The sequence below is a fragment of the Trichomycterus rosablanca genome, chromosome 16, assembly GCF_030014385.1.
Source record: "Trichomycterus rosablanca isolate fTriRos1 chromosome 16, fTriRos1.hap1, whole genome shotgun sequence".
NCBI classification, from domain to species: domain Eukaryota; kingdom Metazoa; phylum Chordata; class Actinopteri; order Siluriformes; family Trichomycteridae; genus Trichomycterus; species Trichomycterus rosablanca.
This window is the reverse complement of record NC_086003.1, coordinates 20,520,544-20,539,100: the sequence shown is the minus strand read 5'-3', so window position 1 is coordinate 20,539,100 and position 18,557 is coordinate 20,520,544. Positions and strand designations below refer to the sequence as shown.

At 37.5% G+C, this 18,557-nt stretch overlaps 1 protein-coding gene and 1 long non-coding RNA gene across 2 annotated transcripts; both read right to left on the bottom strand.

Moving 5' to 3' along the window:
- Window positions 1-1,369: 1,369 nt before the first annotated feature.
- On the bottom strand, window positions 1,370-13,990 carry LOC134330870 (collagen alpha-1(XXIII) chain). The gene is made up of 22 exons (XM_063012142.1): window positions 13,937-13,990; window positions 13,484-13,543; window positions 9,133-9,249; window positions 8,679-8,705; window positions 8,454-8,480; window positions 8,310-8,363; window positions 7,416-7,478; window positions 7,278-7,313; window positions 7,094-7,126; window positions 6,809-6,853; window positions 6,072-6,116; window positions 5,902-5,973; window positions 5,766-5,819; window positions 5,347-5,403; window positions 5,207-5,233; window positions 5,038-5,106; window positions 4,654-4,716; window positions 4,384-4,410; window positions 4,235-4,288; window positions 4,022-4,108; window positions 3,256-3,294; window positions 1,370-2,232 (listed from the first exon to the last, which is right to left on the bottom strand). Exons 1-22 carry the CDS (start codon window positions 13,988-13,990, stop codon window positions 2,155-2,157), a joined length of 1,188 nt encoding a protein of 395 aa, XP_062868212.1. The 3' UTR covers window positions 1,370-2,154.
- A 1,183-nt stretch (window positions 13,991-15,173) lies between these two features.
- Window positions 15,174-18,077, bottom strand: LOC134330626 (uncharacterized). The gene is made up of 4 exons (XR_010015021.1): window positions 18,048-18,077; window positions 17,838-17,864; window positions 15,374-15,400; window positions 15,174-15,202 (listed from the first exon to the last, which is right to left on the bottom strand). It is a non-coding gene; the product is annotated as an uncharacterized LOC134330626 (long non-coding RNA).
- Between the last annotated feature and the right edge of the window lie 480 nt (window positions 18,078-18,557).

The window sequence follows — 18,557 nt, the reverse complement described above, 5'->3', positions numbered from 1 at the left end:
AGGAAAAAAGTCTGTGTCCCTGCATGTGCGCTGTGTGTGTGTGCGCGCGCTCTTGGACGCTCGTTCTAGATTCCGGGAGATTTTATCTGACTTGCGGGCATCAGGGAGCCGCTATGTATATGCGGGAGACTCCCGGATCTTCCGGGAGACTTGGGATGTTTGGTAGCATCTTTTCTAAGAGTCAGCAACTTTTGTGACAGGTCTGTCTGGGACATGCAGCACCACCAGCAGACTACTAAAGACTGAGAGGTTTTTACAGACCAATGAATCAAAAATGTAAATCTTCATTTAATCATGCAGGGAGTCTATACACAACAGAGCAGACACAGTAATGGCTCCTAAGTGGTTCAAACATGGAGGACGAAACATGATGTTCTGGGGCTCTTGTGTGTGATCCAGAGTAGGCTACTTTTACAATTCACAATTATCGTAAAAGACAAGAACAAGATGTAGGCTTCAAATCATGGACAAGGTACAAAGTCTTGATTTGAAGCCCAATGAGATGGTTTGGTTGGATAGTGGATAGATGGGTGAAAGCAAAGCAACCTATGAGTGCAACACATTTGGGGGGAACTACTGAAACAAAGTTGGGAAAAACTTTCTAAACACCAGTTATAGTTTGGGCCAAACATCTGAAACCACTAGTTACAATGCTTCTGTTTTGCAATTTCTTGAAACAAGTTCAATGTCAAACACAGTCATGGACAATTTTGTATCTCTAATTTACCTCACTTGCATGGCTTTGGACTGTGGGAGGAAACCGGAGCTCCTGGAGAAAACCCACATAGACACGGGGCGAACATGCAAACTCCACACAGAAAGGACCCGAACTGCCCCACCTAGGGATTGAAGCCAGGACCTTCAGTGCTACCCACTGAGCCACCGTACTGCCCTAGCAGCGGTTAAGATACTGGACTACTAATCAGAATGTAGTCAGTTCAAGCCCCACCACTCAGAGTTGCCACTGTCAGCAAGGCCCTTAACTCTCAGTTGCTCAAACTGCATTCAGTCATAACTGTGAGTCACTTTGGATAAAAGGGTCTGCTATACACAGCAAAATGCTGCCTACTGAGATGCCTTGACGGATATTTTGACCAATTAACGAGAGAGCTCACCAGTGAAGGCAATCTGAGCATTCAGTGCTGCACAACCTTTCTCACAAAAATTCTAATATGGTGGATAAAACAGCAGCAAGTCAGTTTACTAGGTGGTTTTCATACAGGCCCTCCATGTTAAATTCTGACTTGAGCCTTGTGATCGAAATAAATGAATAATGAATGAGAACACAGCATGGTATTTAGACACTTTTAGGTTGTATATCAACACAAATCAAATATTTATCAGCATACATAACAAATAAATGCCCACATGAAGTAAAAGATTAAGGACTAAAATACACACATTACATTTTATATCAATAAATCATCTTACACAATCAGGAAATGCAAAATGCTTACAGACAAGGTTTTAAAAATAACTATACATTATTTACACAGTATCAAAAATATTATTAGGATTAATAAAAATAGCCATGCAGTCACACAGTCTTTTGTGTTATCCAACTTTGTCAACAATGCAATGTATTACATTTTCAAGATGTATTAAGGAACCACACACAGGCCATTTTTGTCACTTTGTTTACTTTTGGTCATTGATTAATTTTCTTCTGGTTTTTAAGGATAATTCATGTCATCTGTTTACAGTGCTGTATAATACAAGGTTTTCCCATAATCTGAAATACACAAGCATCACTGTTCTGTTTAATGGTTCATTAAAAGGTGATTAACCTCAAGCACACCATCTTGTCCTCTTTAGAGCAGTACAAAGTAAATGGTGACATCCACCATTGCGTTGGTTTTAACTATTAAAACAGATTACAATATGTGGTTTTCTTTTCTAATGTAATATTCAGAAGTCCAGTTTCAAATTGTAATCCCATGCTCCATCATAGAGCCTCCTCACAGGTATTCCAGTGGTATCCCTCCACAAATGGTGTCTTGTTTCCATACTTTGGGGCATTAGAAGATGGGTAATTCAGATAAGCATAGGTTACTGTGTTATGTTGTCACAGGCAATGGGAAACGCTGGTTATAATCTTGTGCTGATATGCATATATTGTTATATGTATGCTGTCCTCAATTACATCTGCCACTTTTATTGGATCCAACCTGCACTTAGCCAGTCCATGTGTGAGTCAAAGTATATTTCAACTGAACTCTCAAAACTGCCATTCTAAACACAGAAAGCAGCAATATAGAGTTATATTCCTGTGTTAATAGGTTTGCGTTTCAAAGTTCTGTATATTAAATACAAATATAAAATCAGTACAAAAGTAAAAAAAAAGATTTAAATTGTTAGCTAGAAATATCTATATCAATATGTACAGATCCCATGCTTTCAGATGATCACTGAAACAGAGTAGAAAGAAAATGTATTAAAACACAGTGTACAAGCTTTACACTTACAAAGTGTGAACGGTAAAAATAAACATCAGCAGTTTTTTTATTTAATTGTTTCCTGGCTAATGGCTTCGGCTCCTACCATCTTTCACTGTAGGGATAGTATTGATGATGGGCATTGCTTGTTTGAACCCAAACAGGTCAGTTTTCATCTCATCAGACCAGATAATCTTTTTTACTCATGTTGCCAAAGTCATTTACATACCATATATCAAACTCTTAGTAGTCTGTCAAATGCCTTTTACTTAACAGTGACCACTCTTGCCACTCTGCCATAAAGACAGTTCCTTGGACTTTATGACTTGGTCTTTGTCTGCTATGTTAAATGCGCTTACAGACCCAGATGTGCCTTTTCTTACTATGTTCAATCAATTCAAATAGCAACTTGTGGAATCTAAGTGAGTTCTAGACACATCAGAAAGATAAATAAAGCAGCCTGGAAGCACTGGACCACAAAGAGGAAAGAAGGGAAACCCAGAACAGGCCAAAACAATAGGGGAAATGTTTTAGATACTCCAAATTAATAACATCAGTACAATGTCAGAAAGAAGCCATTTACAATCTGTATGTTATTTGACACACCCACCTAGTATTTAATATGTTTAACTGTGATTACACTGTTTTTAAGTTTCATAAATTATTTTTAGCAACTAACTGACTGTATCCTGGTCAGGGTTGTGGTGGGTTCAGACCAACTAAGAAACACTGGGCACACTTCATAAGCTGTGCCAATGTGCTTTTCCTTGTATTATACTGTAGATCTTTATTAACATGTATACAATTAATTAGTACAAACCTTATGCCAGCAACCTGGTATTGGCAGTCCGTCTCGGTCCTAGTATAAAAACAAAACAGGTCCCTTTGAGAAATGTTTCATATAGTTATTTTGAGTGCTAATTCCCATATTACCCCTGCCATCAAGTAATTTCTGGAGATGTAAAAAGAAAACACCAAATGAAATGAGACAGCAAGGCTGAGAATAAATCAGTTTTATGTTGGAGATAAAATAAGATGAAACATCCAAAAATGTAACTAATAAAATGCGATGACTTGGATTGGCCAAATCATCGTCAAGACAAAAGTGGCATGAAATCCCACTTTAAGTAATTGTCCACTTCAATTACTAGTCCAGTACCTTAACCACTAGACTACCATAAGGGCAGTTGTAGTGGTTAAGGTACTGGACTAGTAATTGAAAGATCACTGGTTTAAGGCCCACCACTGCCAGGTTGCCACTGTTGGGCCTTTGAGCAAGGCCCTTAACCCTCAATTGCTTAGACAATATACTGTCTAGTAGGTCTGTAAGTCGCTTTGGATAAAAGTGTCTGCTAAATGCCAAAAAACGTCATTAATCAATATATGCAAAAAGTACAAATGTGTGTGTTATTAGCTTAGGCACAAACTCTATAAATATGAAGTGGTTGAAGGTCACCACATTTAATAAATAATTCAGTCAGAAATCCCAATTCATAAAAAACATTAAGCTGCATTTGTTGGCCGGACAAAAGAGGTTGTCTGCGCTTTGATGTTAATAAATGTTACAAAAATTAAGTAGCATTTACCACAGGACATGGCTGGTCCAGTCCTGGAGGCCCCTGCTCTCCTTTCTGTCCTTTTAGACCCTTTTTCCCCACTAAGCCTCTTTCACCCTAAATAAACGAAAGAGTAGAAGAGAAAAGGGGAAAACCACAGTGAAAAGACAATAAAAAAATATTAATCCACTCACACACGTCATTTGTAAAAATGTAAAAAGGTGACAGTAAAGAATTTCACACCTTTTCTCCTCGGTCACCCTTGTCACCCTTGGTTCCTGGTAGGCCTGGGAAACCCTAGTAGGTGAAGCATAAAATCGTTTAGAGTTTTGATACAAAACAGAACACAGAAGTAGTCAGTTCTTTATTATGGTAAGGCCAAATATACTCACATCAATTCCAGGTTCTCCTTGTTTTCCCTGTGTAAAGAAATGTACATATTTAAATATTATAGTATATAATATAATTGAGCATTTAAATTGAAAGAAAAGGACTATGAGCTTTTTCACAATAAACAAGGTAAACATGCTGCCAGTAAGCACACTGTGGCCTTTAAAAACACATTAATGATAATCAGTAAGTGTCTTTATATATTACATATTTATCTTCAGTAATCATGTCATTTCACTTTCTTTTAATAATGGTTTTTGAAAGATACTGACCTTTTCGCCCTTGGCACCTGGTAGACCCACCAATCCATTAGCACCAGAAAACCCTTGAGGACCCTGACCACAGCAAAGGAGAGCAATGTTAGTCTATTTCAGGCCACAGATGACCTATGTCAAAGTATTAATGGGCATGTATGGTCAACTAAAAGATTCCAGACCAAGAATGTATTTTATATTACAATTTAAATCAAATGGCTGAAGCTTGTCTTTCATACAGTGGAGCTTCAGTTTTTTCCAACATTCCACAATAAGCAGGTGGATTGTTAACAGGTGAGGTTATCATGATTGGGTATTGATATATATACATTTTCTAGTCAATGTGTATGAGAAGACTAAAGCGTAATAACAATGAGAAGAATAGCATTGTAGATTGCCTACCCTTGGCCCTGGTGGACCTGTCTCTCCCACTTCTCCCTTCTCTCCTTTTATCGCCTCACCTGGCTCCCCCTAAATTCAAAAATATACATGTAGTTACATTAACAACCATAAACTGATAATAACCACAGAGTATTTAAGGTGTTTTTTTTATTTAGACTTTCACTTGTACCTTTTGGCCAGGCATTCCAGCAAAACCCTGGAAAGAAATAAAACAGCAACAAAGCATTAGATCTTTTGAATAAGGTGGCTTATTTAAAAAAACAAACCAAAATGCTTAAAGATAATAAAAAAGGTTTTAGCTTCCATTACCATAATGCCTTGAAGGCCAGGTGGTCCTGGAGGGCCAGGCAGTGGGATAATCTGAGCCTGAAAAGCAGGAATAAATAAGTAACTAGAGATAGATAATAAATATGACTTATTTATATGATTTAAATAAGTCATAATAGTCATAAAAGTCATAATATACAATAAGTGCAAAAATAAAGCAATTGTGTTAACATTATTAACAATAATATTAATATTTTTATTTGATTATTGGCACAAGTGGAAATCTGGCACAGAACAGCACAACTGTAAAAACTGAGTGGGTTACAATGAATAGATTATCACAGTGGTTCTCAAACTGTGGTGTAACTACCACTAGTACTTAAATATCCCACAAGTGGTACACGATATGGATATATACTTATTTAATCAACATCATTTCAATAACATTAAAATTAACAAACCAGATTGTCTTCGATCCTGGAGTCTCCCTTCTCCCCTTTCTGCCCATCAGCACCCTGAGAAAAAAAGATTTTATAATAAAAAAATAAAAATACATTTTACAATTTTTTTTTAGATACAGGGCATTGTCCTGCTCACCGCTGGTCCAGGCTGACCCATCTCTCCTTTTTCTCCTGCTACTCCAGCCTCTCCCTTTTCGCCCTGAGGACCCTGTGGAGAGCAGTGAATTAGTGAATAAAGAAATAAAATCTAACAGTGTAATTAATAGTTATCCATATTATGCAGCAGTTCATAAGAAGCTACTTTACCTGTATGCCCTCTAATCCAGGTAGCCCGGGAATGCCAGCCTCACCCTGTCAAAATATCAGCCTACTGGTAATTCTTTGCCATTTTGAAAAGAGTCAGAAAACATTTGTGGTTGTGCACTAATTTAACATACTGTTTTGATTCACTGACTTATTTATCCATTCATCCACTGCTATCCCCTGATTAGGGTTGTGATAAGTGCTGCGCCATCCATTGTTTGGTTTGCCCTGCTGTGTTTGATGTTGTCTTTAATTTTATGTAGCCCTGTTTGTATGTTTTTTTATAACACCACTTTAATAAAATCCATTGCAATTTAGGTTTTGAATATGGTGCTGGTATTGTTTTACTCCAGTGGCAATTGAGTTTTGCCAATGCTGCCCAATTCGGGACACTTGGTCCCTGGTAAAGTAGGATAACCAACTTTAGTGCTGAAACTCAGATACAATACGGGTCACGTGGCAATGAAAACAACACTATATATGGGATTACACATTTAAAAATATACAGTACCATAGGGTACCATGCAGTGTATGAGGAACTAGAGCTGTTCTTAACATGCAACCACTGTCTTAGCTTTCCCATTAGATGTCTCACTGCTGCCCTCTTTCGAGATTCCCACAGAACTGAGCCTTAATAAAGTACACAAAATGCTCCAGGCTAAACTGTGTTAGGATTAAGCATAGAGGGTGAAATTCTGTCAACCACTAGTGTCAATCAAAAGAAACAAAAATATTCTTACCTTTTCTCCTAGCTCCCCAGGAGGCCCTGGTGGGCCAGGTGGACCCTGTGGAAAAACCACGGTATGCAAATGAACTGTTTTATAATACTCCATGTAAAATCATAAAAAAATATATTCTTTTTTCCTGGATTTTCCCCCTTTATCTCCCCCTTTTGTGTTTGTGTGGCTGCCTGGCCAGGATGGTGGCTCTGCTGAGATTCGAACTTTTTCTGCAGTGGTGAGCTAACTGTGCCACCCGACCACCCACAATTGTTTTTTTTTTTACCATGTTTTACTAGGCCTCACCTGCACGATGTTCTCAGTAATAACAGGAACACCCTTCTCTCCAGAAAAGCAGCAATAGAAAAAGAATAGAAAAGAAGGTGTCAAACACAGTAGATTACTGACAATTTACTGAAGACAAAACAAAGCATTGTACTAAACTCGTTTAAGGTTAATTTGATTCTTAGATGAGAGACAACCTATTTACCTGTAGTCCCGGAGTCCCAGTGTCTCCTTTTTCTCCCTGTAAAGGGATGGGTACTGTTGAGTTTGTAATCTAACAGTGTTAACTACGCAGTAAATGAAATCTTATATGTAACACTAGGACACTTTACAAGAATGTTACCTTTACGCCCGGGACTCCATCCATGCCCCTTTTTCCTTCATCACCTGGCACACCCTGATCTCCCTGCAAAAAAGTAAAATATGAAAATAAGTAAGAAAAAACTGATATACTAATACAAAACATCAACTTTATTTGTGCTATTTGTTTAACGGGTACTGGTTTGAAACCATTCACAGAAGTGAATTTGAATGTGATAAAATTAGATAATTTTTAACTATCTTATCAATGTAAATAATATATGTGAATATCAATTTCATATAATATATGTAAACTGAGTTCACACAAACAACATAAAAAAAGTACTTTAACTCACTAAACACACCATGATCTACAAAGTTGTGCCCTCGTCACTGCTCTTGGAACTGCTCTATCACCTATGACTATTATGTACTACTATTACTACAACCACCACTACTACTACGACTACTACTACTAATAATAATAATATTGTAGGGCATATGGAATGTATTTCTGTCACATATACAGTACACTACAATGAAATGCTTTCTACATGTACCAGCTTGTTTGGAAGCTGGGGTCAGAGCACAGGGTCAGCCATTGAGAGGTGCTTCTGGAGCCGAAGACGTTAGGGGACTTGCTCAATACCGGCTGCATGGAAAAGCCAGGATTCAATCCTACAACCTTTCAATAGGTAACTAACAGCTCTACCTACTAGGCACTAGGCTCACTGTCCCTACAGGAGCCAGAAGCAAGTATTTCAGTTATTATTAGTGATCTAAGATACCAAACATCATTTGATGAAACTAAATTTTAATAGCCGATTACACTCTAGTCAGAAGACTATTCCATGAATTTATTATTGACCTTAGACTGACAGGATCACAAACTGTATTGGCAATTAAATAACAGTTTATTAGATGGTATTAACCTTACCTTCAGCCCTGGTGGGCCTTGAATTCCAGTTACGCCAGGCTCTCCAACTTCACCCTGCATGATAGGTGGTAGAATTAAAATGAACAATTAACGTCAGACCACCACCTGCTTAGCTGTAACTTGAAAAAATAATAAAGGTCATACCTTTACACCAGGTGGCCCTCTTGGACCCTATTAAAGACAGAAGCACAAAGACTGTCAAAGTCTAATAAATAAGTTTATTACATTATAACAAAAATGTTTCATTGATTAGCGGAAGTTTAAAATAGCAAATTTGTCTACCAATAATAATAATAATAAACAATAATAATACATTTAATTTGTAACACACTTTACATTTGGTACAAATCTCATATAGTAGATACCAACCTCATTTCCATCTCCTCCAGGAAGGCCCTGTTAAAGAACAGATGGCACATCAACTTTTCAGTCACATCAACTTTTAGTCCAGCTTTAGTGCCAGACCTCAGAAAATCCTCATTTGAGGCTTCATATTAAGGTTTAAGGTTTTGGAATGGTATGTCCCACAAGCTCATGTTCAGGTTTCCATATTTTTGTCCATATAATGTATGGATAGAAAGATAGAATAAAATGTTTTAGTTGTAAAGTCAGTATTGATATAAGGGAAGCAACTGAAGGACCAATGAAGCCAATTTGTCTCAATAAAATGAATTTGAACCCAGCCCTGAACACTGTTGTGTGTTGTCTCATAATTTGCAAATCAACACCTGGCTTCCTCCGGATGTGTCAAAACTGTCTAGACTGTAGAATAAGGTCATCACAGAGAACAAAACTGAATGTGTGTGAGTGCTTTTGCTCTTACTGGCTGTCCTGTGAGGCCCTGGGGTCCGTCTTTGCCTGTGTTACCTGGAGGCCCCATTGGGCCCGGTGCTCCAGGAGGCCCTGGTGGACCAGGAGGCCCTGCCTGACCCTGATCACCCTACAAAGAGAAAAAGAAACAGAGAAATCCTCTAGTTTGTTTTAATGCTACCCAAATAAGCAAATAAGCTACAAATGGATTGTTTTAGCTTCATTGTATAATGTATGATTAACATATCTCAGTGATAATCTATACATAAAAGAGCACAAAAACTTCCACCTGTGGCCACTCCAACAGAGCTAACATGTTTAAAAGGCTTTGAATTGGTCTAGTTTGCCAAAGCACCCACTGATGTTAAAATGAACAGTTATCTGAAGAATGACAATCCAGGCATGTGGTGTTATATAAAACTGTCCCAATTTTAGCATTTTATACTACCAAAAAAAAAAACATTGTTTGTAATCGATTTAATAGCTGTGGTCTGTGAGCAATGTTTTCCCATGCATGATGTCTATAAACAAAACATTAATCCATGCTAAGGCATATACACAATTCACTTTGTTTCTGTCACTGTTAGTTACTCTTAATTCAAACCAGACACTCCTGTTAACAGAACTTTGATTGGGTCTGAGCGAAGGTTCTCAAGGACATATGTTAGAAACAAAGCAAGAAGGAAGAAAGTGAAGGAAGATAAATGATGAGTGATTAAAGATGTAGAAAATGTCATAAGACATGCATGATGTTTTTGCTTTACCTTCAAAAGGTGCCTGTGAAAAGTGTCGGCCAAATGTGACTAATAGGTAGCCATGCTTATAATGTGGGGAGATAATCTGATAAGAAAACAGAGGAATACGAGATACAGAGAGCAAGAGTAACTGGAGAATGACATGCACCACTAACATTTAGAGAGGACTTCCTTCTCAAAAATGAGATCTATGGAGGAAGATCCACACAGCTCAAATAATTGAAGGGCGAGAGAAAATGCAATACTGTATCTACTGCAAATATGCCATATGTTTTTTTCACTTGCACAAATAGTGATTATTTTACACAATTTTTAATGGGTTTTTTTCCTCTTTTTCTCCGATTCCCCCCCAATTTTCTCCCCTAATCTAGTCGTATCCAATTACCCTGACTGCATTACGCTTCACCTCTACTGATACAACCCTCCACTGCCGACTAAAGAGCTTCGCAACTGAAACACGCCCCCTCCGACACGTGTGCAGTACCAACTGCCTCTTTTCACCTGCATGAGGCGAGTTCATATGCGGATCAGCTTTGTGCACAGAGAGCCACACCCTGATAAGCATTATTCCCCAACTCCGTGCAGGAGCCATCAATCAGCCAGCAGAGGTCGTAATTGCACCAGTTATGAGGAACCCTAGGACGGCTCATCCCACCCTGAACAACAGACAATCGTTGTTCTTGTGGCCACCAAGTCCAGCCGGAAGGCAGAGCTGAGATTCGATACGATGTATTCGAAATTCCAGCTCTGGTGTGCTAGCGTGTTTTATCGCTGCGCCACCTGAGCCAATTTTTTAATGACTAAAATAGTAACACAGTCACACTGCACATTCCTGTTTAGTCATGCTTACAGAGTGGGAAAATCATCTGGCAGCATAAAAAGCAGAGAAAGACAAGATATTAAATAATAAAAAGATCTACAGCAAAATCAGTTATACAAGTGAACCAATATGCAGCATGCAGTAATATACAAAAGATATTTGAAATTTGGTTGTCGAGTGCCCATAGAAAAAGGAGTTTGGAATGTAAACCTGAAAGGGAACACAGTTTGTCAAATGTTATTTTCTGATTCTGTGAAAGAACAACCACACGAGATGTTATTTCCGTAATTGTAATGCTATTATAGTATTTATAATCATATTATTTTTTTCAATTTAGTTGTAAACTAGCTTTTTGTTAATATAACAAAATAACAAATAATTATGTATTACGCACGAATGCCAGCTAGAATTTTCCCACATGTACACATCAAAACTATGGACACATCAGTAATAATGGGAATAGAATTCATTCAAAATAGTGAAAGAGAAGCAGTCAACAGGTGTTCAGCACATGTAACAACTCCATGAGAAAGAAATCTATGTGTTTATCTGAGTAAAATTGATGTCTAGACAAAATCTACCTATATAACTATAAAAAAAAGTTGGGGTATTTTGTAAAATCCAATAAAAACAAGAAGCTGAGATTTGTCCATTCTCTTGAATCTTTATTAAACTGACATGAGTACACAGAAAAGACTTTAATGTTTTAGCTGACCAACTTGATTGTATTTTGTTAATATACACAAATTTGAAATCAGAAGTTTGCAACACACTCATTAAAAACATTCTCAACATAAAACTGAAAATAATTTAGGTCTATAACTATCTACTGTACATGATATTGTAAGACGATTCAGAGACTTTTGTCCCAACTTATTTGACTGTGTTGAAGGCATCAAATTCTAAATTTGTTCTTTTATATATATATATATATATATATATATATATATATATATATATACAGTATATACAGTATATATACATATATATACAGTGGGGTCAAAAAGTATTTAGTCAGCCACTGATTGTGCAAGTTCTCCTACTTAGAAAGATGAGAGAGGTCTGTAATTTTCATCATAGGTACACTTCAACTATGAGAGACAAAATGAGAAAAAAAAATCCAGGAAATCACATTGTAGGATTTTTAAAGAATTTATTCGTAAATTATGGTGGAAAATAAGTATTTGGTCAATAACAAACAAGCAAGATTTCTGGCTCTCACAGACCTGTAACTTCTTCTTTAAGAAGCTCTTCTGTCCTCCAATCGTTACCTGTATTAATGGCACCTGTTTGACCTCGTTATCTGTATAAAAGACACCTGTCCACAGCCTCAAACAGTCAGACTCCAAACTCAACCATGGCCAAGACCAAAGAGCTGTCGAAGGACACCAGGAAGAAAATTGTAGACCTGCACCAGGCTGGGAGGAGTAAATCTACAATAGGCAAGCAGGTTGGTGTGAAAAAATCAACTGTGGGAGCAATTGTAAGAAAATGGAAGACATACAAGACCATTGATAATCTCCCTTGGGGTCAAGATCTCATCCCGTGGGGTCAAAATGATCATGAGAACGGTGAGCAAAAATCCCAGAACTACACGGAGGGACCTGATGAATGACCTGCAGAGAGCTGGGACCAAAGTAACAAAGGCTACCATCAGTAACACACTACGCCGAGAGGGACTCAAATCCTGCAGTGCCAGGCGTGTCCCCCTGCTTAAGCCAGTACATGTCCAGGCCCGTCTGATGTTTGCCAGAGAGCAAATGGATGATCCAGAAGAGGATTGGGAGAATATCATGTGGTCAGATGAAACCAAAATGGAACTTTTTGGTAAAAACTCAACTCGTCGTGTTTGGAGGAAGAAGAAAAACCCAAGAACACCATACCTACTGTGAAGCATGGGGGTGGAAACATCATGCTTTGGGGCTGTTTTTCTGCAAAGGGGACAGGACGACTGATCCGTGTTAAGGGAAGAATGAACGGGGCCATGTATCGTGAGATTTTAAGCCAAAACCTCCTTCCATCAGTGAGAGCATTGAAGATGGAACGTGGCTGGGTCTTCCAGCATGACAATGATCCCAAACACACCGCTCGGGCAACGAAGGAGTGGCTCCGTAAAAAGCATTTCAAGGTCCTGGAGTGGCCTAGCCAGTCTCCAGACCTCAACCCCATAGAAAATTTGTGAAGTCCGTGTTGCCCAGCGACAGCCCCAAAACATCACTGCTCTAGAGGAGATCTGCATGGAGGAATAGGCCAAAATACCAGCTACAGTGTGTGCAAACCTGGTGAAGACTTACAGGAAACGTTTGACCTCTGTCATTGCCAACAAAGTTTATGTTACAAAGTATTGAGTTGTTCTTATTTGTAAAAAAAATCAAAAAGTGGTGGCAAAACTGTAATATTAAAGGGCAAACTGAGTGCTGTTGGGAAAACCCTGGGCCATGAGCCAAAAAAGGGTCACCGATAAAAATAAAAATAATTAAACAAACAAAAAAAAGACATAAAAAAAGAAAAAAAAACTTGTACACAAACACCCCCTTGTGGAGGCTTTACGTGACACCTTGTAAACCACAGTGGGACCAGATTGCCACCATTTTTATTAATTAACTATTTTTCATTTTGTGTTTTGTCTTGATAAATCTGACGTTTTGATTAATGCTGTATAGACAGAGCAGATGAAATAACACTGATTGTACCACAGAGACAAACAAACTTAAGAAGAAAACCAAAGTCAGACAAATAGACACTCAATGTCAATGGCACAGTTAAGAAAGAGTTGGTTAGAAACAAACCTTGACTGTGAGAATCTGATTACTCAGGAGGCCGGCAGAGGTGGCATGTGCTGGAAGACCCTGAGAGACCAGAAGTCAAAATGTAAAGTAAAGGGACAACAGTAAAGGGAAGGTGGGGGTAGTAGACAGGGATATTAGTGTTTAAACATGGCATTAGATTAGTAAACCAGGACATTACTGGAACAAATAGTTCCAGAAACATTTGTTAACACTGTGAAATTACCTGGATTTCTGCATTTATTATTTATAAAATGTGGTCAGATCTTTATCAAAGTCAAAATAATAAACATGTGCATTCTGAATAAATTATAAACAGAAACATTTGCACTTTTCTTGAATATCTGTGGTCACGCTGGAACGCACATGGTCGGATACTCTGCTTAGGCTGTTGCATTCACATAATGAACTAATGGTATCAGGGTTCTATGTTTGTCGAAAAAACATTCCCTATACCATCACACCCCCACCATCAGCCTGAGATGTTGACAGAAAGCAGGTTGGGTCCATTAATATTCCAAATCCCAGGAGATGAGCATTTTCTGATGCTGCCCATGGAACCCTCAACTATGCTACGAAGTCATTCAGATACATTTCATATTCATTCTGAATGCCTTGGTGTTTCAGATACCATTTACTTCTGGATATAATTACCTTTCACTAAAGGACAATGGCCCACAAGGTTTCTATTTAATATTGTGGTTAAAACAGAAGTAAAGGGAAGGGTAACATTTTCTCAGGATAGAGTTTGTCTATTTCCCAAAATAACAGTGGTTTACAGTACTATAACATTTGACACTACTATACATATAATGAAAAGCATAATGACAACCACTGGATGTCAAAAAGGGAAAGAGAATATTTAAAAAAGGATTTTGCCTTTTGTTAGGATTGAGTTTGTCTTTTATTGCAAAACTATATGTCTAAAAGTATATGAACACACCTACTAATTATAACTGAGGTCCATCAGACTGAATTGCGAGTGTCTGTAAACTGCCATCTAAACGTCTAACAATAGAACTGAGTCTGGGCTTTGGCTAAGCCACTGGAGTGGTATCCTTGCCCTGATTTATGTCTTTCTACAGAGATCCACAGATAGTTCCTTGGACTTAATGACAAATTTTTTTTTTACTGACAAAATGATTGCCACTTATATATACAAAAATGTTGGGGCCTTATACACCCAGGTGTTCCTTTCCAAACTATGTTTTTGATTTTTTAATTAATTTTTCAAAAAACTATAACAACATATTTTACTTGTCCTTATTATAATTGTAGATTATAGTTGTAGTTTTATGAGTAAAATGTAAATTCATTTAAAATTTAATTAATTCATTATACCTGTTAGCATGTTGTGGCTAAAACACATGAATTCAAAAAATAGATATGGTGTCTCACTACTTTTGTTTTAATTGTTTGTCTTTATGTGACTAAATGAAAGCATATATTAGCTCTTATCCTGATGGGTTGGAATGGCCATTAAGTTAAAAATGGCATAAAAATGACCAGATCCCTGACATCAATTAAACAGCAAAACAGTAATCAGGCATCAGCTTTTAATAAAGCACGCTCTTTTGAAGTAAATACTCAGTAAGTAAAGCTTATGTTTAGATTTAACACAGAACCTGGCAGCACATAAACTCACTGAATGCTGTAAGGCATCAGTTTAGTATTTGATGTTTCTGGCACACTCACCCTAGGCCCCATGTCTCCCTGATCACCCTGTGAAAAGAACAACGGTTAGCAACCACATCTGATCTAAATATTGTGCAGTGATGTGTAATCAATTCTGCAAAGCTGTATGTTAGAAAGCGCTAGGATATCTTAAGCCTGGCTTACATTAGACTAAACCTTTCATTGATAAATTGATGGAATGTGTGCTAGTATGCCTACCTTATCTCCTTTTGGCCCGGGCATTCCCTAGCAAAGAAAAAGACAGGTGAGATAGCAGATAAAAGATTCTTATAACCACAGCTTCAAACACTGGTGAAATGTTTAGTCACACTCTTCAAGCCTTGTCAAAGTACTGTATTAAATAATCTACAAAGAAAAAGAAATGCAATGCAATGCCATTCCCATAATCCATATACAGGTTCATCGAGGGTGCAGTGTTTCCTTGACTGTGGTGTAGACTTAATTGGAGTGAGTAGCGAGTGAAGTTAAAATACAGTATCATATACCATTACTTATTCCACATTGGAGCTCAGCTCTTTTCTCTAACCCACACACAAATGGACCATGTTTATGCATCACAGGCATGCAACACATGGTTCATGTTCTGCTATTTCCTAATGCATTTTCCTTGTGTTCATGTGTCTGACTGAAAACTGTATTGCAAACCTTTTAATTCCAAACAAACAGTATTAACACATTTGCAGTACAAATTACTGATATTATTATGTTGAAATTAGTCTTGTGTAATCTATTTAACTTCATTCAACCCTACATTACAAAATAGAATAATAAACACATTTCTGAAAATAAAAACAAAACTTCTGATTAAAATCTGCATGTTCTGAATCATCAGTGTAAAACACTATGGCAGCTTAATGGGTATATTGTGAATCTGGTGATCAAAAAGTGGACATATAAACATATACATGTATATGGCAGGAAGCCAACATGCTTTGAAGTGCTGATGAAAGTCAAACGTGTCTCTGAGACAGATTAGGCACACACACAGCAGGTGTGAATGGAAAGTCTCAAAACAAGAACCTTTTTCTTTTTCTTCAACCTTTATTTAACTAACAAATGTTCAAAGAAAAGATGTTGCAATGCTTTCACTGACCAACTCAATTGTATTGTGTAAATATAAACTAATTTTTTAATTTAATGTTCGCAACACACTTAAAAAACCTGATAGAGGCATGTTTAGCACCGTGTTACATCACCTTTCATATCAATTACACATTAACCGTTTGAAACTGCTGTAACTTGTAGTCTACAAGTGGAATTTTAGCCTTTTCTTGATTCTTCATGATGTGCTATACATTTTCAATAGTAGACAGAGCTGAAGAGCAGGCAGGCCAATCAAGCACACACAGTCTATGATTACGAAGTCACTCTGTCATAGCGCATGCAGAATGAGGCTAGTCATTAAGTTGCTAAAATGAGAATTTACCTTGAAGGAAGCACAGGACTCTCTAAAATCACAATATACGCCTCTGTGACAATGTAACCTCCACATATATGCCAAAAGTTTACCATGACTAATGCTGGCTTTTTTGCATCATTACAGTCTGGGAGACATCTGCCCCCGATAAAAAAATAACTGAATCTTAGACTGATCTGACCACTGTCTTTTGGTACAGACATGAGCTCAGAACCAAATATGTTGTGTTTCTGCATAGAATTGATGTATGGCTTTTTCTTTGTGTAATAAAGTTTCAGGTTGCATTTCTTTGTGCTGTGGTGGACTGTGTTAAGTCACGGTTTTCAGAGTTCAAGTGGTTATATTTATCACAGTAGCATGAGTAGCATGACGGTGTCTCATGCAATGGAGCCTAATGGGTTCAAAGGTCACGCACATTCAGCAGTGGTCTCTGGCCTTGCACTACATGGACTAAGATTTGTTTGGATTCCCTGAATATTTTCACATTATGTATGGTAGATGGTAAAATTGTTCGTAATCCTTCATTCTTTTTGACAATTTTTTCATGAAGCTTGCAAATATCAAGCTTTTGGTAGATCCACCCAATTATGATACCCCTTAATTAAATATTCTATGGTTACTCTTATTTTGCTGTGATATTTACAAAATACAATAAAACTGGTTGGCCAAAACATTAAAATTAATTTCTTTGTACTTCTGTCAATGAAATTATGGTTTAAAAGGTTTAAAGTTCTTGTTTTATAGCATTTTACTAAATGTCTAAATTTTTTTGGAAACAGGGTTACTATAAGTCACTGTCTATGAGGAGCCTGGATATTCTTTCCCTCCCAAAAATATGCAGATGGTGGATTAAACACTCTGAGTTGTCCTTAGGTGTGAGTGGTTTAAACTCTTAATTGGAAAAACACAACACACGATGGTTTTGGATTAACTTTATGTCCAAGCATCTCAGGTGTAACTGGGGTGAACAATGAATGAACAACACAATTTTAGTATTTTTCTCAATATGCAGGTAACCAAATATGGTCTACAATGCTCAGACAACAGAACAGAGTTCACCACCACTCTTTAGAGATGATGCTTGCTCTTAATCGCCCAGTCACACAACTCTCTTTTTTAATATTATTCATTGTTATGATTTAGTAAACCTGTAAGCTTTTACCCCAAGTGGTACAAGCTGAAAGATTTTCAATGTTCATCATTTTCATTACACAAAATCAAAGTCAGACAGATCAGAAAACATACCTGAGGGCCTTTGGGACCAGGAGGACCCTGTAAATACAACAAATCATCCCTCACTTTTAATGTTTGAATTCACAAAAACTAAAAATAAATGTCTTGTCCACTCTGACGCAACACCTTACATTAAACAGATAGGACTAGAATGAATAGAATGAAAATATTTTGGTCCGAACCACCTTTACATAGTGGTCAGATATATATGATGGTACTTACAGGCTTACCATCCATCCCCAGAGGACCCTGTGAGAAAAAAGAGAAACACTGTTAGAGAAACCTGTCAGAGAATCACGCTCCTCATCTAAAACATGTGCTTCTCTCGTATTATGGGTCACCACAGTGGATGATTGTGGTTCAAATACCTGACCTGGCACTGTTTTTTTTTTTTTTTTTTAACACCAGATGCCCTTCCTGGTACAACTTTCCAATTATGTCTGTGTAGATGCTTGACCAGCCAATAGCAGTGCTGAGATTCAAACCCCAGATTTCAGTGGTAGTGGGCTAGCATGCTTTACTGGTATTTCAGAAAGTTATACTAAAGCACTGGGAAATTACACTTACAAGCACTGAGTAAATAACAACTACCATATAATGGCTTGGAAAACAGAACTATAACAAGGTTAGAAAGGACTGGAGGTTTAGTAAAAAGCAGATAATAAATTAGAGCAAGGGTTGGCATCATGGGCCATAAAAGAATTAAGGTTATTATCAACGAGAAAGTCTTTA

Coding starts and splice junctions, on each gene's coding strand:
- LOC134330870 (XM_063012142.1), bottom strand. CDS start 13,990: ATGGACCCAACCTGCTTTCTGTCAACATCTCAGGCTGATGGTGGGGGT. Junction 9,250..13,483: donor ATCAGATTCTCACAGTCAAG/GTTTGTTTCTAA, acceptor TTCTCTTTGTAG/GGTGATCAGGGTCAGGCAGG. Junction 5,820..5,901: donor TGGGTCAGCCTGGACCAGCG/GTGAGCAGGACA, acceptor TTTTTTTCTCAG/GGTGCTGATGGGCAGAAAGG.